Source organism: Eretmochelys imbricata, chromosome 16, assembly GCF_965152235.1.
Source record: "Eretmochelys imbricata isolate rEreImb1 chromosome 16, rEreImb1.hap1, whole genome shotgun sequence".
NCBI lineage: Eukaryota > Metazoa > Chordata > Testudines > Cheloniidae > Eretmochelys > Eretmochelys imbricata.
Window position 1 is genome coordinate 6,881,210 of NC_135587.1, and position 18,022 is coordinate 6,899,231.

General features: G+C 44.5%; 1 protein-coding gene across 1 annotated transcript in view; it reads left to right on the forward strand.

The window, feature by feature from the left end:
- CIMIP2A (ciliary microtubule inner protein 2A) overlaps positions 1 to 18,022 on the forward strand; it is a 67,425-nt gene that overhangs the window by 27,114 nt on the left and 22,289 nt on the right. The window contains exons 4-5 of the mRNA XM_077836233.1: positions 175 to 292; positions 12,772 to 12,866. Of these exons, the coding sequence (XP_077692359.1) occupies positions 175 to 292; positions 12,772 to 12,866 (213 nt within the window). The remainder of the gene's footprint in view (positions 1 to 174; positions 293 to 12,771; positions 12,867 to 18,022) is intronic.

The following is an 18,022-nucleotide window of genomic DNA, read 5'->3' on the forward strand; positions in this document are numbered from 1 at the left end:
CTGCCATATTAGTGACTGCACAAAAGGGTCTCAGATCATCCCAGGTGTTAAAGTACAGTAAAGGCATAAGAACAGGCAGGATATGTGATCTGTGGGCTCTGGCAATGCTGGGAATGGAAGAGACCCAAGAGAGGAAGAAGATTTCATTGGCACTTGTTTTATTTTGGTTTTCAGCCTGTTAGGATTGAGGGAGTGCCTTTGGATGCAGTGACTGAGACAGTGGATGTAAGCAGATATAATCAGCTCCCAAAGCTGGATGTCCCAAACCTGATCCAACGGAAAGCCATTTCAGGTAGGAGAGAACAAGACCACATACAGGATTAGCCCAAGCAGTTACTCAACCATTTCACTGCAAAATGAACATTCTCCTCATCCTCTTTTCCCTCTGAAAATCTTAAAGAGACTTGTCAGTGGCTTCCACTCCATTGCAAAGATGTGTATTATTATCCACATTTCACAGATGGAGAAACCAAGACACAGAGGCTGGGTGAGTGGCGCAAGGCCAGCTGGGTTAAACAGATATATGGGTGCCTGATTTGGTTTAGAAGCTCCTCATTGGTTGAGTTTTGATTACAATCCAAATTCTTTTTTTCCCCAATCACAAAGGCCCAAATTCAAAAAGTTACTTAAGTGCCTACCTGTCCCTTCAGGCACCTACGTTCAACATTTAAGTGCCAACACCATTCTCAAACAAACTGCTCACCTGCTACCTAAGCTGTAGTTAACTAAGTTTTCATGGTGGGCATGTGCAAAACCCCTAAGTCCAGACACCACCCCAGAGCTAATGAGCTACTCAGAACCCTAGCCCTGATGGCCCTGAAGCAGGGTGCTCAAACTGCCCCCATCTCACCTGTGGGGCCCTATCTGGTAGGTGTGCACACCTGAGACCTGGTACCAGCACAAAAGACAGCCCTCGAAACATGCATTGTGTGTGTGTGTGTGCGCGTGAGCCCACCCCTGTAATTAAGGAATTCACCTGGGATAATCATAGAATCATAGAAGATTAGGGTTGGAAGAGACCTTAGGAGGTCATCTAGTCCGACCCCCTGCTCAAAGCAGGACCAACACCAACTAAATTACCCCAGCCAGGGCTTTAAAAACCTCTAAGGATGGAGATTCCACCACCTCCCTATGTAACCCATTTCAGTGCTTCACTACCCTCCTAGTGAAATAGTTTTCCTAATATCCAACCTAGACCTCCCCCACTGCAGCTTGAGACCATTGCTCCTTGTCCTGTCGTCTGCCATCACCGAGAACAGCCCAGCTCCATCCTCTTTGGAACCCCCCTTCAGGGAGGTTTAAGGGAGACCCAACTTCAAATCCCAGCTCTGTCTCTCACATCCCTAGTGAATACCATAGCTATTGGTTCTCCTGGAATAGGCTTCTTTGAATTTCTCTGTTGAAATAATGACAGGTTTCAGAGCAGCAGCCGGGTTCGTCTGTATCCGCAAAAAGAAAAGCCACAAGTCCTCCTTTTCTTTCTGTTGAAATAGTTATTAAATATAATCCCCAGCTAAGACAGACTGACTCTATAAGCTGGTGGTTAGGGCACTAGCTGGGATGTGGGAGATCCAGGCTGAAGTCCCTGCTTCAATTAATAGCTAATTCCTTATACCAAGTGGGATAGATTCCCACCCCGGAACACCCAACAGTGTGGTGGTTGGAGCACTCACCTGGGAGGTGGGCTTAAGTCCCTGTTCCAAATCAGGAAGAGCCAGGATTTGAATACAAGCCTTCCATGCTCTGGATGAGTGCCCTGTCCACTAGGCTGTTGGGTCATCTGTCTCACACAGTTGGGTTTGGGTTAGAAAACTCAGGGTTTCAGCTGCTGTTAGGGCATGGGCTGATTAAGTGGTTGACCTCGCATTGGTGCCTCACTCAAGGAGAGAAAGTTCACAGCTGAAGATCCTGAGCAGAAGGAGGGATCTATCTCCAGTCTGTCAGTCAGGCACCAAAAGTCTAGGTCAATGGGAGGAGTTAAGCACTTAGCTACCTTTGAAGATCTGGATCTAAGCTCCATCCCTTTCCTCTGCATTTCACTCCTGGCTAGCTTTGGCAGCTCCCTTCCCAGTTTGCTGTCTTCTGAGGATCCTTCCTGTAGGTGCTTAACTGTCTCCATGCATCATATGAAGAGCCTGGGCACCTAAGGTTGGGGGTGAGAATTCCTCTGGGTGGCCGGGCACCTAGGGGTTAAGTGTTGCAACACCCAAGTTTGGAGCTGATCCCAAAAGTCCAGTTGCAGGTATAAGGGTGAGTTCAGAATACATCAAATATGCTAATCACTCAGTAAAATTCTCTGCCTGTGCTACGCCAGCAGACTAGAGGATCACAATGGTCCCTTCTGGCCTTAAAGTCAGTGGATCTATGAATCCACCTCTGACTATGCCTCCTTCCTTTTCTCTAGCCCAGGTTGAGCAGAATCTCGGCGCTTGCTTCACAGTGAACAAAGGTTACTTACATGTTCCCGGAGGTCTCTGAGTGGCCTCTGCATACGCCCACTCATGGGATGCGCCGGCTGGTGCAGCTCTGAAGACGGACTCTTACATAGCAGTGCCCACTGGAGTGCTCACACGTCCCCTCTTGCTCCGCCCCCCTCACTGTTCCTGAATGTTCTGAGAGAGAGGCTATAAAAGGGCGCCCAGCACTCTGTCCATCTCAGTCCTTCCATCATCGCCTCCTCCAGTCCATGTTGTAATTAGGCCTCTGAGGAAGAGGGGAAAGTGGTCGAGTGAGTGTGAATTTGCAGAGTCCATCTCAAAGAACTCTGGTTACAAGTAAATGGCCTCCACATATTCCCATGCATGGGATAGATTGCCAAACAGTAGTCCTGTGAAGAAAGGTAGGATGAGGAGTCTTAATTAAGAAAAGATTGAATGACTGTTCTGCCAAATTGAGCAGCAGAGCTGAACCCTAGGTCCAGAGAGCAATGGTTTTTTTAAAATGCATCTGAAGCTCTGTTTGATGGCTTTATGAAATTCTGTAATTGGTACGTGTCTTAGGCATGCCACTGAAGCTGCCTTGGCTTTGGTAGGGTGGGACCTTTATCCCCTCATGGAGATGGACAGCAGTTAAATGTAGTACTTAGTACTTAAGCCATCTGGGTAATGGTTGGAAAGACCTGGTCTGCTTTTTGTTGTTGTCAGAGTACAAGATAAAGACGTTCAGAGAATGCCTGAATTCTTTAGTCCTGTCTAAATAATAAGCTAAAGCTCCTTTTACATCTAACATATGGTGTTTACCTTGCCTTGTGTGAATGAGGTTCAGGAAAAAACAGAGGTAAAATGTATTGATTGACTGATGTGAAAATTCGTGGCCACCTTTGGGAGAAACTGGGGATGCACTGTTTTGTCCTTCTGGAAAATTGTAAAGCATGGTTCTGTTCTGAGTACATCTACTTTGCTTACTCTTCTTGCAGATGTAACTGCTCCCAAGAATGCTATTTTAATTGATAAATAGAATAAAGAACATTTTCCCATTGGCTCATATAGATGCTTCATTAGCTGTGAGAACCAAATTAAGATCCCACAAAGGTGTAGAACTTTTGATAGGAGGGTAGATATTGTTGAGACTTCTTGGAATTTTTTTTTTCATGGGCAAACACTGATCTTTTGTCAGCAGTGGAATAGAGGCTGATATGGCTGAGAAATGAACCTTAACAAGAATAATGAGAGGCCTTAGAGTTTTAGCTGCAGCAAATACTCCAATATGGATTGGACGGGAGTTTGTCCAAAGCATTAATCTTTTCGATTTTAAACTGTATCACGTCTGAGATGAGTTTTTTTTCCTAGAATGAACTAAAACTCTTGAACGTCAATTGAACAAAGTAGTTCCAAGTGGGTTAAAGTCCAGTTTGCCCATGCAGTGGGGTGAAGGAAGACTGGGTCTGATTGATAAGATCCACTGTGTTGCTGAGTCAGTAGGCCTGGGGAGACCAGGAGAGATTGATAGCTGCCTGCTGAGAAGCGAAGCAGGTCAGGGAACCATCGATGTCTGGCTCATGCTGGTGCAATTTAAATAATTTTGGTCTTGTCCTGCTTTTCCATCCGTACGAGTGGAAGAGAGGGTCATGTATAAAGAGGCCTTTGGCTCCAGGCTGTGGAATGACTGTACCACCCTGTTCTCAAGCACAATTTTCAGCACTCACCTTCTGTTTAGCTATGGAAAGGTCCACATCTGGATGGCCCCACCAGGTGAGGATCACTTTTGGTACCAATGTTTTCAGTGACTATTCAGGAGTGTCCATAATTTTCCGCTTAATTGGTCTGCTAGGTTGTTGTCTTTCCCTGTTAGGTGCAAGGCCACTGGATACAGACAGAGGAGAATGTGCCACTCCCACAGAGCTCTTCCCTCCCTGTATAGTTTTGTGCCAAGGGCACCTCCCTGTTTGTTTATGTAAAACACTGCTGTGGTGTTGTCATTGACCATATGGATATCTCTCTGCTGGCAATAAGGTAGAAATGTTTTTAATACCCAGTTAATTGCTGTCAGAGGTTGATATGTAACTTCCTGTGTGGGAGATTCCAATCCTCCATGCTGTCATACTGTGGCAGTGAGCTTTCCAGACTATGCTGGCTGTGTCTGTGGTAATTTTTATAGATGGAGCTACACTTCTGAGGATGTTCTGAGGATAAAACCAACAATTTGGAGACAGTAGCATCTTCTTTGGAATGGGAAACTTTTGATACATGCTGCCTGCATGTGGTCATCAGGTCCTTGCCAGCTAGTGTTTCAGGGTTCTCATTTTGAGATGTATATAATGGGTGATGTAAATTTCTGAAGATATAATCCACATCAACCTGAGAAAGATTGTGATTCTTTGCAAGGTGAGAGGTGCAGAGTGTCTATTTCTGATTGGATTCATAGATTCCAAGGCCAGAGGGGACCATTGTGATCACCTAGCCTGATCTTCTGTATCGCACAGGCCAGACACCTGCCCCACAGTAATTCCTAGAGCAGGGCTTTTAGAAAAACATCCTATCTCGATTTTAAAATGGTCAGTGATGGAGAATCCACCACAATTCTTGGTAAATTGTTCCAATGATTAATTACTCTCACTTAAATTTAGACTGGAAATAAGGTGTGCATTTTTATCTAACTTCAATTTCCAGCCACTGGATTGTGTTATACCTTCCTCTGCTAGATCGAAGAGCCCATTGTCAAATTTTTGTTCCCCATCTAGGTAGTTGCAAACTGTGACCAAGTCATCCTTTAACCTTCTCTTTGTTTCACTAAATAGATTGAGCTTTTTGAGTATGTCACTATACGGCCTGTTTTCTAATCCTTTAATCATTCTCATGGCTCTTCTCTGAATGCCCTGTAATTTTGTCAACATCTTTCTTGAATTGTGGACACCAGAACGGGACACAGGATTCCAGCAGTGGTCGCACCAGTGCCAAATACAGATATAAAATAACATCTCTACTCCTACTTGAGATTCCCCTGTTTATGCATCCAAGTATTTCATTAGCCCTTTTGGCCACAGTGTTACCTTAGAAGCTCATGTTCAGTTGTTTATCCACCCCCATCCCCAAATCTTTTTCAGAGTTACTGATTTCCAGGACAGGGTTCCCCATCCCTAATGTCTTTGTTCCTAGATGTATGACCTTACATTTAGCCATATTAAAACAAAACACACATTGTTGGCTTGCACCTAGCTATCCAAATCACCTAGCTATCCAAATCACACTGAATCAGTGACCTGTCCTCTTCATTATTTACCAGTCACCCAATTTTTGTGTCATCTGCAAACTTTATCAGTGAGGAATTTATGGTTTCTTCTAGGTCATTGATAACAATGTAAAATAGCATAGGGCCAAAATCTGATCCCTTCAGGACCCCATTAAAAACACACCTTTCTGATGATGATTCCTCATTTACAATTACATTTTTAGATCTATCAGTTAGCCAGTTTTTAATCTATTTAATGTGTGCCATGTTAATTTTATATTCTAATTTTGTAATCAAAATGTCATGCTGTATCAAGTCAAATGACTTACAGAAGTCTAAGTATGTTACATCAACACTATTACCTTTATCAGCCAAACTTGTCATCTCATCAAAAAAAGATATTGAGTTAGTCTGACAGGATCTATCTTCATAAACCCGTGATGAGTCGCTTTTATTATATTACCCGCCTTTAACTCTTTTTATTGACCAAGTCCTATATCATCCACTCCATTATCTTGCCTGGGATCAACGTCAGACCAGCAGACCTACAATTACCTGTGTCATCTCATGCGTCTTGAAAATCAACATTAACAAACCAACAAGCTCCTGAGCCAGCTTTTTTTTACACTCTTGGATGTACGTTTTCCAGACCTGCTGTTTTTAAAATGTCTAACTTTAGTAGCTTCTGTTTAACATCCTCCTCGGATACTAGTTGAATGGAAACAATGTTATCATATGATATGGTTACATCCTGCGCTATTTTTTCTCAAATATAGAACAGAAATATTTATTGATCACGTCTGCCCTTTCTGCATTATTATTTATAATTCTACCATTTCCAACTAGTAGTGGACCAATATCATTTTCAGGATTCTTTTTGTTCCTAATATACTTTTAAAAACGCCTTAATTTCTTTAACACTGTTGGCCATAGATTTCTTCTTGTGTCCCTTTGTTTGCTTTATCAATTTTCTACAATTCGTGGCTTCTGATTTATATTTATTACCATCAAATTCCTCTTTCTTCCACTTGCTATATATATTTTTATAGCTGCCTTCTCATCCTCTCTAAAGCAGCAGTTTTTTAACCAGCACAACCTTCTTCCTCAATTGTGGGATAGTTGCTTTTTGGGCATCTAGCAAAGTCTTCTTAAACAATTCCTAATTATCATTCACATTTTTCGGATTAAATTCTTCTTCTCAGCTGATTTGGCTCGTAATTGTTTTTAACTTTTTTCCTTGCACATTATAAAAAGGGGTATAAGGAGCCAGTCATCCTGTTCCCTAGTGTGATTAGGTGGTCTGTAGCAGACACCAGCTAATACCCATCTTGTGCTTTATCTGTTAGGATACGATCCATAAATAGTCAAGATAATTTTCTTCCAAGTTATTCATGACTCAGAAACAGGTAATGTCACTTTTGAAGAGTGCCACTCTCCCTCCCCTTTTGCCCACTTGATCTTTCTAAAATAGGTTAAAATTGATTTTAACATTCCAGTAACGTGAATCATCCCACCAGGGTTTAGTAATACTAAGTAGATCAAATTTATGCTTATAAATTAGGAATTCCAGTGGCTCTTGTTTGTTACCCAGGCTCCTAGCATTGGTCTATAGGCCATTACAAATTTCTTCTCTTCATATCCTTTGGTTCCTTGATTAATTTTGTTCTCAATGTCTTGATTTTGTGCTGCTGAACGCTTATATCTTCCCTCTTTTTACATTTTCCTTTTGTTATTAATGTAACACACACCTGACTACTCTAGCCAGCCTATCTCTGAGGCAATGGGTTACCCTTCTACTGAGGTGGAAACCATCCAGCTACATAGCCCCTTCTCTTCATAGAATATGGGCCAATTTTCCACAAAACCAAAATGGTCCACCCTACACCACTTACCAGTAAAAAGAAAAGGAGTACTTGTGGCACCTTAGAGACTAACCAATTTATTTGAGCATGAGCTTTCGTGAGCTACAGCTCACTTCATCAGATGCATACCGTGGAAACTGCAGCAGACTTTATATATACACAGAGAATATGAAACAATACCTCCTCCCACCCCACTGTCCTGCTGGTAATAGCTTATCTAAAGGAATCATCAGGTTAGGCCATTTCCAGCACAAATCCAGGTTTTCTCACCCTCCACCCCCCCACACAAATTCACTCTCCTGCTGGTGATAGCCCATCCAAAGTGACAGCTCTTTACACAATGTGCATGATAATCAAGTTAGGCCATTTCCTGCACAAATCCAGGTTCTCTCACTCCCTCACCCCCCTCCAAAAACCCACCCCCATACACACACAAACTCACTCTCCTGCTGGTAATAGCTCATCCAAACTGACCACTCTCCAAGTTTAAATCCAAGTTAAACCAGAACATCTGGGGGGGGGGAGAGGGTAGGAAAAAACAAGAGGAAATAGGCTACCTTGCATAATGACTTAGCCACTCCCAGTCTCTATTTAAGCCTAAATTAAATTAAATTAAGCCTTACCAGTAGTTCACTTTCAGAATCTTCTGCATTCTGTCTTTTACTCATGGGACAGAAAGGATCTAAAGAGAAGATGGCTTAGACATCCACTCTTCAAAATTTCCTGATATCATCTACTGTCTGTGAGATATGCTGTGATGTAGTGTCATTAGTGCTACTTTGAACCATCACCAGTGGATCTTTTCCCATCGACTTCAAAAGCCTATCAAATCTTAGTGTGATATCTCGTGCCTAGCCCTGGGAATGAAGCACGTTGTCCTGTTGTCCACCTGTCCCTTGTAGAATATTCTTTTGATTCTTCTGAGTACTGAAACCCCAAGATGGATCATCTGTCTTCCTTGGGTGGTTGGAGAACTCTTTGTGAACAACCTTGATTTTCTTACAGGTTGGGCCAAGCTACCATTCACAGGTGTGTCCTGTGCATCTCTCAATTCCCTTGGACCTGCTGGATCTTTAAAATTGTCTTCCAGTTTCCCAGTTGAAGACCTGGTATTGTTTTGAAACTTGGAGCTGTGTGGAATTCTTCCTGGTTCTATTCTCTCTGGTGGCCACAGCCTGCCCATCCTTGTCTATCTCCAGCATATATGACTGGTGCCTCCTTATACTGGGGGGCATGTGACCAGCCCATGTGTCTCCCCTGCCCAGTGATCACCCACCATGCACCCAGCCTGGGCCGCAGCGCTATCCCTGACCCACGTTACCTGCAGGTGGGAGGGGGGCGCTCTCTGTCCTTTTCTCTCTGTGTCTCCCCCTCTACACGTTCAGCCACTGTCCTGCCAGCCAGGCAGAGAGCGGGACGGAGCTTGTTCTGCCTGAGAGCCTGGCTCGGAGGCAGTGGCGGCCCGCTCCCTGCCCAGGCTTGGCTGCCGGGGACAGGGACCGAGCATGCCAGGATGTGGGGAGGGCTCCAGTCAGTCTGGAGGAAGGTTTCTAGTGGAGTGCCTCAGAGATCAGCGTTGGGACCAATCTTATTTAACATTTTTATTAATGATCTTGGCACAAAGAGTAGGACTATGCTAATAAAATAAGTGGATGACCCAAAGTTGGGAGGTATTGCCAATATGGGGGAGGACCGGAATATCATACAAGAAGATCTGGATGACCTTGAAAACTGGAGAAATAGAAATGGGATGAAATTTAATAGTGCAAGGTTATGCACTTAGGGACTAACACCAAGAAATTTTGCTATAAGATGGGGGTTTATCAGTTGGAAGCAACAGAAAAGAAGAAAAAACAGGTTGTACTGGTTGATCACAGGATGAATATGAGCTGCCAATGTGATGTGGCTGTGAAAAAGATTAATGCATCAGGCAAGATATTTCCAGTAAAGATAGGGAAATGGTTATTGCCATTATAAAAGGCACTGGTGAGACCTCATCTGGAATAGTGTGTGCAATTCTGGTCCCCCATGTTTAATAAATATGAATTCAAACTGGAGCAGTGCAGAGAAGGGCTACTAGGATGATCCAAGGAATGGAAAACCTACTGTAACATGGCATGCACTCACCACCGTGACACCTCCTGCTGGTTACCTCAGGAATTAGCTCATCCCAGCCCCAGAGCACCTCCTGCTGGCCAGTGTCTCCCTACCGGTACCTACTTCCTAGTCAGTCTCCACCACTGTACTTCAGGCCCTGTGTCCCTCCCTCCACGGTGCCCCTTTTCCTGAGTACTGCCCCGCAGCAGTACCCCCACACTCAGGGTCCTCCCTTTTCCTGGGAACCCTAATCTCCTATGCCCACCTCACCTCACCAACCCACTGCCAGTCTTCACCTAGCCCCTTCCCCAAGGGCAAACTGAAGTGGCCACTCATCATCAGCTAGGGGATTGGACTTGTTGACTCTTCCTTCCCTGGCTGCCTCCCCACAGCCCTAATACCTCTTTCGGCCCTGACAGCCAGGCTTTCTGCTTGGGGGCTTACCAGGCTGGAGCTCCCCCAGCTCCTCCTGCCCTTCCCCAGCACTACACTGTCCAGGGTACCCTTTGCTCTTTCAGGCAGCCAGATCCACCTCTCTCCAAGGCTGGAAAGAGACTGACTGCCTTCTGGCCCTGCAGCCCTTTTATAGGGTCCAGCCTGGCCCTGATTGGCTGCCTCCCAGCCTTTTCCTGATTGCTCTCAGCCCCAGCCCTCTCCAAGGGCTGGCTTTTAACCCTTTCTGAGCCAGAGTGGGGTGACCGCCCCACTACCTCTACCTTTTGAGAGGCGACTTCTAACCAAAAGAAGGCTGAGGGGAGATATGATTGCTCTCTATAAATACATCAGGATAAATATCAGGGAGGGGGAAGAATTATTTAAGTTAAGGACCAATGCTGACACAAGAACAAATGGATATAAACTGGCCATCGATAAGTTCAGGCTTGAAATTAGATAAAGGTTTCTAACCATCCAAGCAGTGAAGTTCTGGAACAACTTCTCAAGGGGAGTAATGGGGGCAAAAAACCTAAGTGGCTTCAAGACTGAGCTTGACATATTTATGGAGGGGATCATAGAATCATAGAATATCAGAGTTGGAGGGGACCTCTGGAGGTCATCTAGTCCAACCCCCTGCCCAGAGCAGGACCAATCACCAACTAAATCATCCCAGCCAGGATGCATCTGATGAAGTGAGCTGTAGCTCACGAAAGCTTATGCTCAAATAAATTTGTTAGTCTCTAAGGTGTCACAAGTACTCCTTTTCTTTTTCCTAAGTGTGTGGCTGCTGGATCTTGCCTACCTGCTCAGTCTAACTGATCACCATATTTAGGGTCAGGAAAAAATTTCCCTCTGGGTCAGGTTGGCAGAGACTGTGGGGGGTTTTGCCTTTCTTTGCAGCATGGGGCACTTGTAGATTTAAACTAGTGAAAACGGTGGATTCTCTGTAATTTGAAGTCTTTAAATCATGATTTGAGGACTCCAGTAAATCAGCCCGAGATTATGGTCTATTATAGGAGTTGGTGGGCAAGGTTCTGTGGCCTGCAACGTGCAGGAGGTCAGACTAGACAATCACGATGGTCCCTCTGGCCTTAAAGTCTATGAATAGCAGTGCCCTGATGAATCCAGGCCTCTAATAAGTGCTAATGTTACACCTTGAGAACAATGCTTGCTTTCTGGAAATTTTAGTTTATTAAATCAAGTTTTATGAGGTCTACCCCTCAGTGACCCTACAGGCAAAATCTCTTTCAAGCATATTCTGTAATGTTCATGTTCTTAAAGTGAGAGTTTCTATTCTTCAGATTACCTGCATCAAATGGAACAATAAATCAAATATTAACACAAACAAATTCAATTCTAAATATAGTGTTCTGGGAAATAAAACCATTTAATGAAGTACAATCATTCCAAGTCCTCAGGATAATTTAAGATGGGCTCATATCTGTATACATTCCACCAACATTAGCAGGGATTACACCATCACATTCAGATTCACATCACAGAGCATTGTCACTTCAGCTATAGGAGTAAACAGCATCAGTGCTATCTTGCTATCCTCAATGTGGACCAGGCCACAAAGGGAGGATAACACATGCTCAGGCAAGGGGATCTACAGTGATTCATAAGACAGCAGTACAATGTTGCACATCATGATTCCTGGGTTTTTTCCTGGGTCTAGGAAGAGACTGGTCATGCAGTTAGACACAGCATAGACAAGCATGCAGTTTGGCACGTTCCTTCTGAGAGACAGTATGGCAACAAGGATGAGGCTTAGGTCTTTCTGACGGGGGTTCTATTTTCAGCTGTGACTGGAGTGACTCTGTTGCCTAATCCATGAAACATGTGAATGATAGTTGCTTCCCCTCAGGCAGGGGTATGAGGCCTTTCTTCATAAAAAGGGTTGCAAAGTGCACACAAAAAGTTATTTCCTTCTCTGCTCCCTCCCTGAGATGTTACAGACCTATGATGATGTATGGCACTTGGAAAGTCTGAGCCAGAGGGTTGGTGCCTACTTTACAAGGCCACGTGGGGCTACTGCACCAGAAAGTTATCCCTCTTAATCCCTTCTGGTTGGGGGGCAGAAAAGAAAGTACAGTCTTATAGGTCTTGAGTGGATGAGGTACATCCCTGGCTCCAATAGCTGAAGGTTTAGGAAGCAGAATTACCTTGCCTCCAAAGGAAGCCTCTGTCTGTGGGAGGAGGAAATTCTGGATCCTCTTTTTTTCTTTAATTCTTTCCTTGTTTTGCTTCTTTTTCACCTTTCTAGCTGCTTTCTTCTCTGATCCTCAGTGAGGAGTTGCTGGAAGGGAAAAGGAACATGAGAAATGAAAGATGGACTTCGTGTTTCTTATACTTGGCTACGTATTCCACTATGACATACCATTCGCAGGGCTATTGGTTATGAAGAAACAGTATTTCTGTTCCCATTATATGGAGGTCATATATAGACAAAGAGCGTCATCTAGCTCACAGGATTTTCCCTGGGATAGTGAAAAAAGCCATGTTTCAAAATGACCACTGGGTGTGAAATATCTAATTTTAAAATTTAATTTAGAGAAGGTTTAAAAAAATCTGAATTTGCCTAAAATAGGACTTTTAATATATGTATCTAATTCTCCCAAATGCACCTGCTTGTATATTGCTGAGCCCCATACACTGTGTACTGATGTGTTCTCAAGCAATAAATATGCTCTCTTATCTTCACCCAAAGGCTACACTGGATTCATACCGCGCTTCACTTGGATTATGGGTGTTAACTACCTCCAGGGAGTTAAAGACGCCATGAATGAATTTGACAGAAATCAGGTAAATTATAGCAACATGCATTTTTTCAGCAAATTGATTTAGGCCTTGACCCCATCCTTCATCGAGAACCTTTCCTTTGACTGTAACAGGAGCTGGATGTGGGCTCTTCTATATTCAGCATAAAGCTCTCCTAGGTAATAGGCTGAAGGAACGTCATTTGCCGTAACCGATTAGAATGAACTGAAAAGCCATTTCATTTCTGATTTATCAACTAAGCAAAGTGACTGTATTAGAGAGACAAGGTGAGTAGGATAATTTTTAATGGACCAACTTCTGTTGGTGGGATAGAAAACTTGTGTCTCTGACCAAGAGAACTTGGTCCAATAAAAGATATTTACATCACCCACCTTGTCTCTTTAATTCCTGGGACTGACACAGCTACAACACAGTATTACAATGATGCTATATGGCTGCTAAGATGTATACCATAAATACCTGATAATAGGTAGCATGTCTCTAAGATACTGCTAGATCATCTCCTTTTCTTCACTGAGCAACTTCAGCCACTTCTTATAAGACCCAGGCTCTGTAACAATGCCCGAAGCACTCACTTAGGCTAGGTCTACCCTAGGAAAGTAGGTTCGTATAACTATGTTGCTCAGGAGTGTAAAAAATCCACCCCCCCAAGTGATGCAGTTATACTGACCTAGCCCATGGTATAAACAGCACTATGTCGATGGGAGGGCTTCTCCTGCCAACTAGCTACTGCCTCTCTGGGGTGGAGTCCCTACTCTGGTGGGAGAAGCCTTCCAATCTGGAGCATTTTGAATGTAGACCTTCCTTGAATTCATGGGAGTTTTGATTGAAGAAGAACTCTGTAAAGCCTTAACCTTGGGGTTTATCCCTCTACTTGAAGAAAAGGAGGACTTGTGGCACCTTAGAGACTAACAAATTTATTTGAGCATAAGCTTTTGTGACTACAGCTCAAGCTTATGCTCAAATAAATTGGTTAGTCTCTAAGGTGCCACAAGTACTCCTTTTCTTTTTGCGGATACAGACTAACACAGCTGCTACTCTGATCCCTCTACTTGCACTCTTATGATTTTCTTACATTACCCAGAGATTGAAGAGAGATTTCTGGTTGCCATTTAACAATTTACTCTTCATCATTAAAAAGGGACCATTTCATTGTTGTCAGTTTTGTGATTTTATTAAGTCACTAGCACCTGGAGTCAGGTGATTATGTAATCATCTCAGCTTTCATTCAAAACAAAAAGTAAGTCTCTAGCTTTCATAGCTGCAGAGAAAAACCTTGAGAATTTGACCCAAATGCCCTCTAAGTGTTCAGAACTGGAAGGAAAATTCAAATAACGTTTTTCCCCAAAAAATCTCTTGATTTTGGGAGGCCCAACTCATAATTTTTAAGGTTTGAGGTTAGCAGTACTGCCATTTATACTCCCATATAGCATTTCATGGTGCACTGCCATCTCCCTACACGAGCTCCCTGTGAAATTTGCCCTCTCGCTATACCTCATGATGTTCCATCCTCTCCAATGAACATCACTCCATATCAATTCTTATTATTATTACAGTAGTGCCTAGCAGCACCCTGTAATGTTCTGCCTTCTGTGTTAAATCCCATTTTATCCCTTCCCCCCCAGTGATGTCCAAGTGCATCACTGTAGACAATTCAGTGAAAACCTCTGCGCAGCACGCAGCAGCAGTCAAAAGAGCAAACAAGTGGCTTGTGGAACTTAGGCACAAGATATCAAGGCCAATGGTTTAGTAGGATTCAGAAGCAAATTGGACATTTCTATAGTTAATGAGATCATCCAGAATTACAGTAACAAAGATTTTAAAAATCCCAAGCGTTTTGGAAGGAATACGAACCCTTCTGCTTCAAGCCATAAAGCAGATGTTGTTCTCCACATTAACACAAGGAGAGCTTGTCTTGTGTTCTTTATTTAAACTTTACATCCAGCTAACAAGCACACACCAGGCAGCTCTCTTTTCATGAGCCTGCATTGGGGTGTGAAGGGTGACCTTGAATTCATCAGGCAAACCTGTACACTTATGTAACAATAGATGCTGCTCCACATACACGGCTCCTTTCACAAAACAATTCATTTTAAACTTTTCTGTTTGATCACTTACTTCAACACAACTAACCGTACAGAAAATCGACCGGTTTCAGTGTCTTTGCATTTTTGAAATTGTTCGGCCACTCTGTGTTTTTCTGGGAGTCGAACAGGCCAGAAAGCTGAAGGACCTTGAGACTGAATTGTTCTTGCAGTGGCATTGGTGTGTCTGACATGTCATTACCTAGTGAGCTCAATGGCTCTGTGCTGGGGGGTTTGCAGCCCTGGACTGGAGTTCTCAGTAAGCTGTTCCATTTCTAGGAGGGCAAGTTAGATCACAAGCAAGCCAACAGTCTGTAAGCAGGTAGATTCACAGGCATAGTCTTCTCCTGGCAAGGCATTATGTCAAGGAATCACTGGACCCTCTGGCAGGTTTTGTGGTTTTGGCTCAGGTACAGCTCTCTTTCTGTTTTAACCTCATATGATCTTGGGGCAAACCGCTGTATGGTTTCAGCCCAATCTCCCCAAGTGTCAGGCCCATCAGTAGAAATCTAACCACTTCTCCTGGCTAAAGTACCTAGCAGTCTTCGTGTAATGATCCTATTTCTATCCCTTCTACCTTCCGCTTCTCTTGCTGAAGCAGAGTTTTTCACAGTAGCATCTGACCCAGCTCATGTCAGTGATAGGAGGCTGGATGAGAAGCAGCTCTGGTCTGATTCAGTCAGATAACTCTTAGCTTCCTATTCTGTAACCCAGGGGTCGGCAACCTTTCAGCAGCGGTGTGCCGAGTCTTCATTCATTCACTCTAATTGAAGGTTTCGCGTGCCAGTGATACATTTTAATGTTTTTAGAAAGTCTCTTTCTATAAGTCTATAATTATAACTGAACTATTGTTGTATGTAAAGTAAATAAGGTTTTTAAAATGTTTAAGAAGCTTCATTTAAAATTAAATAAAATGCAGAGCCCCCCGGACCGGTGGCCAGGACCCGGGCAGTGTGAGTGCCCCTGACAATCAGCTTGCATGCCGCCTTCGGCACGCGTGCCATAGGTTGCCTGCCCCTGCTGTAACCTCCAGTCCATGTTCTCTGCAGCTCCTTTCTCCTTCCCATTTTTCCCCCATCTGTACTGACTGTTGTTGATGCCTTCTCTCCACCCATAACGCCTCTGCCCCTCTCTCCCATAGTCCATCCACTAACTCTTAACTTTGGTGCCCATCCAGCATCCACATCCCCCTGTTTCCAGCATGGTACCTCTGCAGAAAATCAGACCCCGCACAGATAACTCTGTCCTGTCTTCCTTCAGTTCTGCCTTCTTCCTTGACAAACAGGATTGCATCTTCCTCAGTAAGGGTATGTCTACACTACGAAATTAGGTCGAATTTATAGAAGTCGGGTTTTTAGAAATCGTTTTTATATAGTCGATTGTGTGCGTCACCACACAAAATGCTCTAAGTGCATTAGCTCGGCGGAGTGCTTCCACAGTACCGAAGCTAGCATTGACTTCCAGAGCGTTGCACTGTGGGTAGCTATCCCACAGTTCCCGCAGTCTCCGCCGCCCACTGGAATTCTGGGTTGAGAGCCCAATGCCTAATGGGGCAAAAACATTGTCACGGGTGGTTCTGGGTACACGTCATCAGGCCCTCCCTCTGTGAAAGCAACGACAGACAATCATTTTGTGTCTTTATTCCTGGGTTACCTGTGCAGACGCCATACCACGGCAAGCATGCAGCCCGCTCAGCTCACTGTCACCGTACGTCTCCTGGTGCTGGCAGACGTGGGACTTCATTGCTACACAGCAGCAACTCATTGCCTTGTGGCAGCAAACGGTGCAATAGGCCTGATAACCATCGTCATCATGTCCCAGGTGCTCTTGGCTGCCTCAATAAGGTCGGTCAGGAGTGCCTGGGCAGACATGGGTGCAGGGACTGAAACAGGAGTGACTCAACCAGGTCATTCTCTTTAGTCCTGCCGGCCATTGTATTGCACTGTCTTCTGGTGAGCAGCCAGGAGATGAGGGTGGCTAGCAGTCCTACTGCACCGTCTGCTGCCAGCCAAAGATGTAAAAGATACATGGAGTGCATCAAAACAAGAAATAGACCAGATCTGTTTTGTGTTCATTTGCTCCCCCTTCCCTCCCTCCATGAAATCAACGGCCGACAATCGTTTCGGTGAGGTCTGTCAGGGGCACCTTGAAAAGTTTAATGGAGATTCAGTCCTACCTGGACTACCAAGGGGAGGGATAGCTCAGAGGGTTGAGCACTGGCCTGCTAAACCCAGGGTTTTGAGCTCAATCCTTGAGGGGACCATTCTGTGTGACAGTTGTTTTTATTTCTCCTTGATGTAAAGCCACCCCCTTTGTTGATTTTAATTCCCTGTAAGACAACCCTGTAAGTCATGTCATCAATCGCCCCTCCCTCCATCAGAGCAACGGCAGACAATCATTCCACTCCTTTTTTCCGTGCAGATGCCGCACCATGGCAAGCATGGAGCCCGCTCAGATCACTTTGGCAATTAGGAGCACATTAAACACCACTTGCATTATCCAGCAGTATATGCAGCACCAGAACCTGCCAAAGCAAAACCGGGCAAGTAGGTGACGTCAGCGCGGTGACGAGAGTGATGAGGACATGGACACAGCCTTCTCTCAAAGCACGGGCCCTGGCAATGTGGGCATCGTGGTGCTAATGGGACAGGTTCATGCCGTGGAACCTTGATTCCTGGGCCCGGGAAACAAGCACAGACTGGTGGGACCGCATAGTGTTGCAGGTCTGGGATGATTCCCAGTGGCTGCAAAACTTTCACATGCATAAGGGCACTTTCATGGAACTTTGTGACTTGCTTTCCCCTGTCCTGAAGCGCCAGAATACCAAGATGAGAGCAGCCCTCACAGTTGAGAAGCGAGTGGCGATAGCCCTGTGGAAGCTTGCAACGCCAGACAGCAACCAGTCAGTCAGGAATCAATTTGGAGTGGGCAAATCTACTGTGGGGGCTGCTGTGATGCAAGTAGCCAACGCAATCAAAGATCTGCTGCTATCAAGGGTAGTGACCCTGGGAAATGTGCAGGTCATAGTGGATGGCTTTGCTGCAATGGGATTCCCTAACTGTGGTGGGGCCATAGACGGAACGCATATCCCTATCT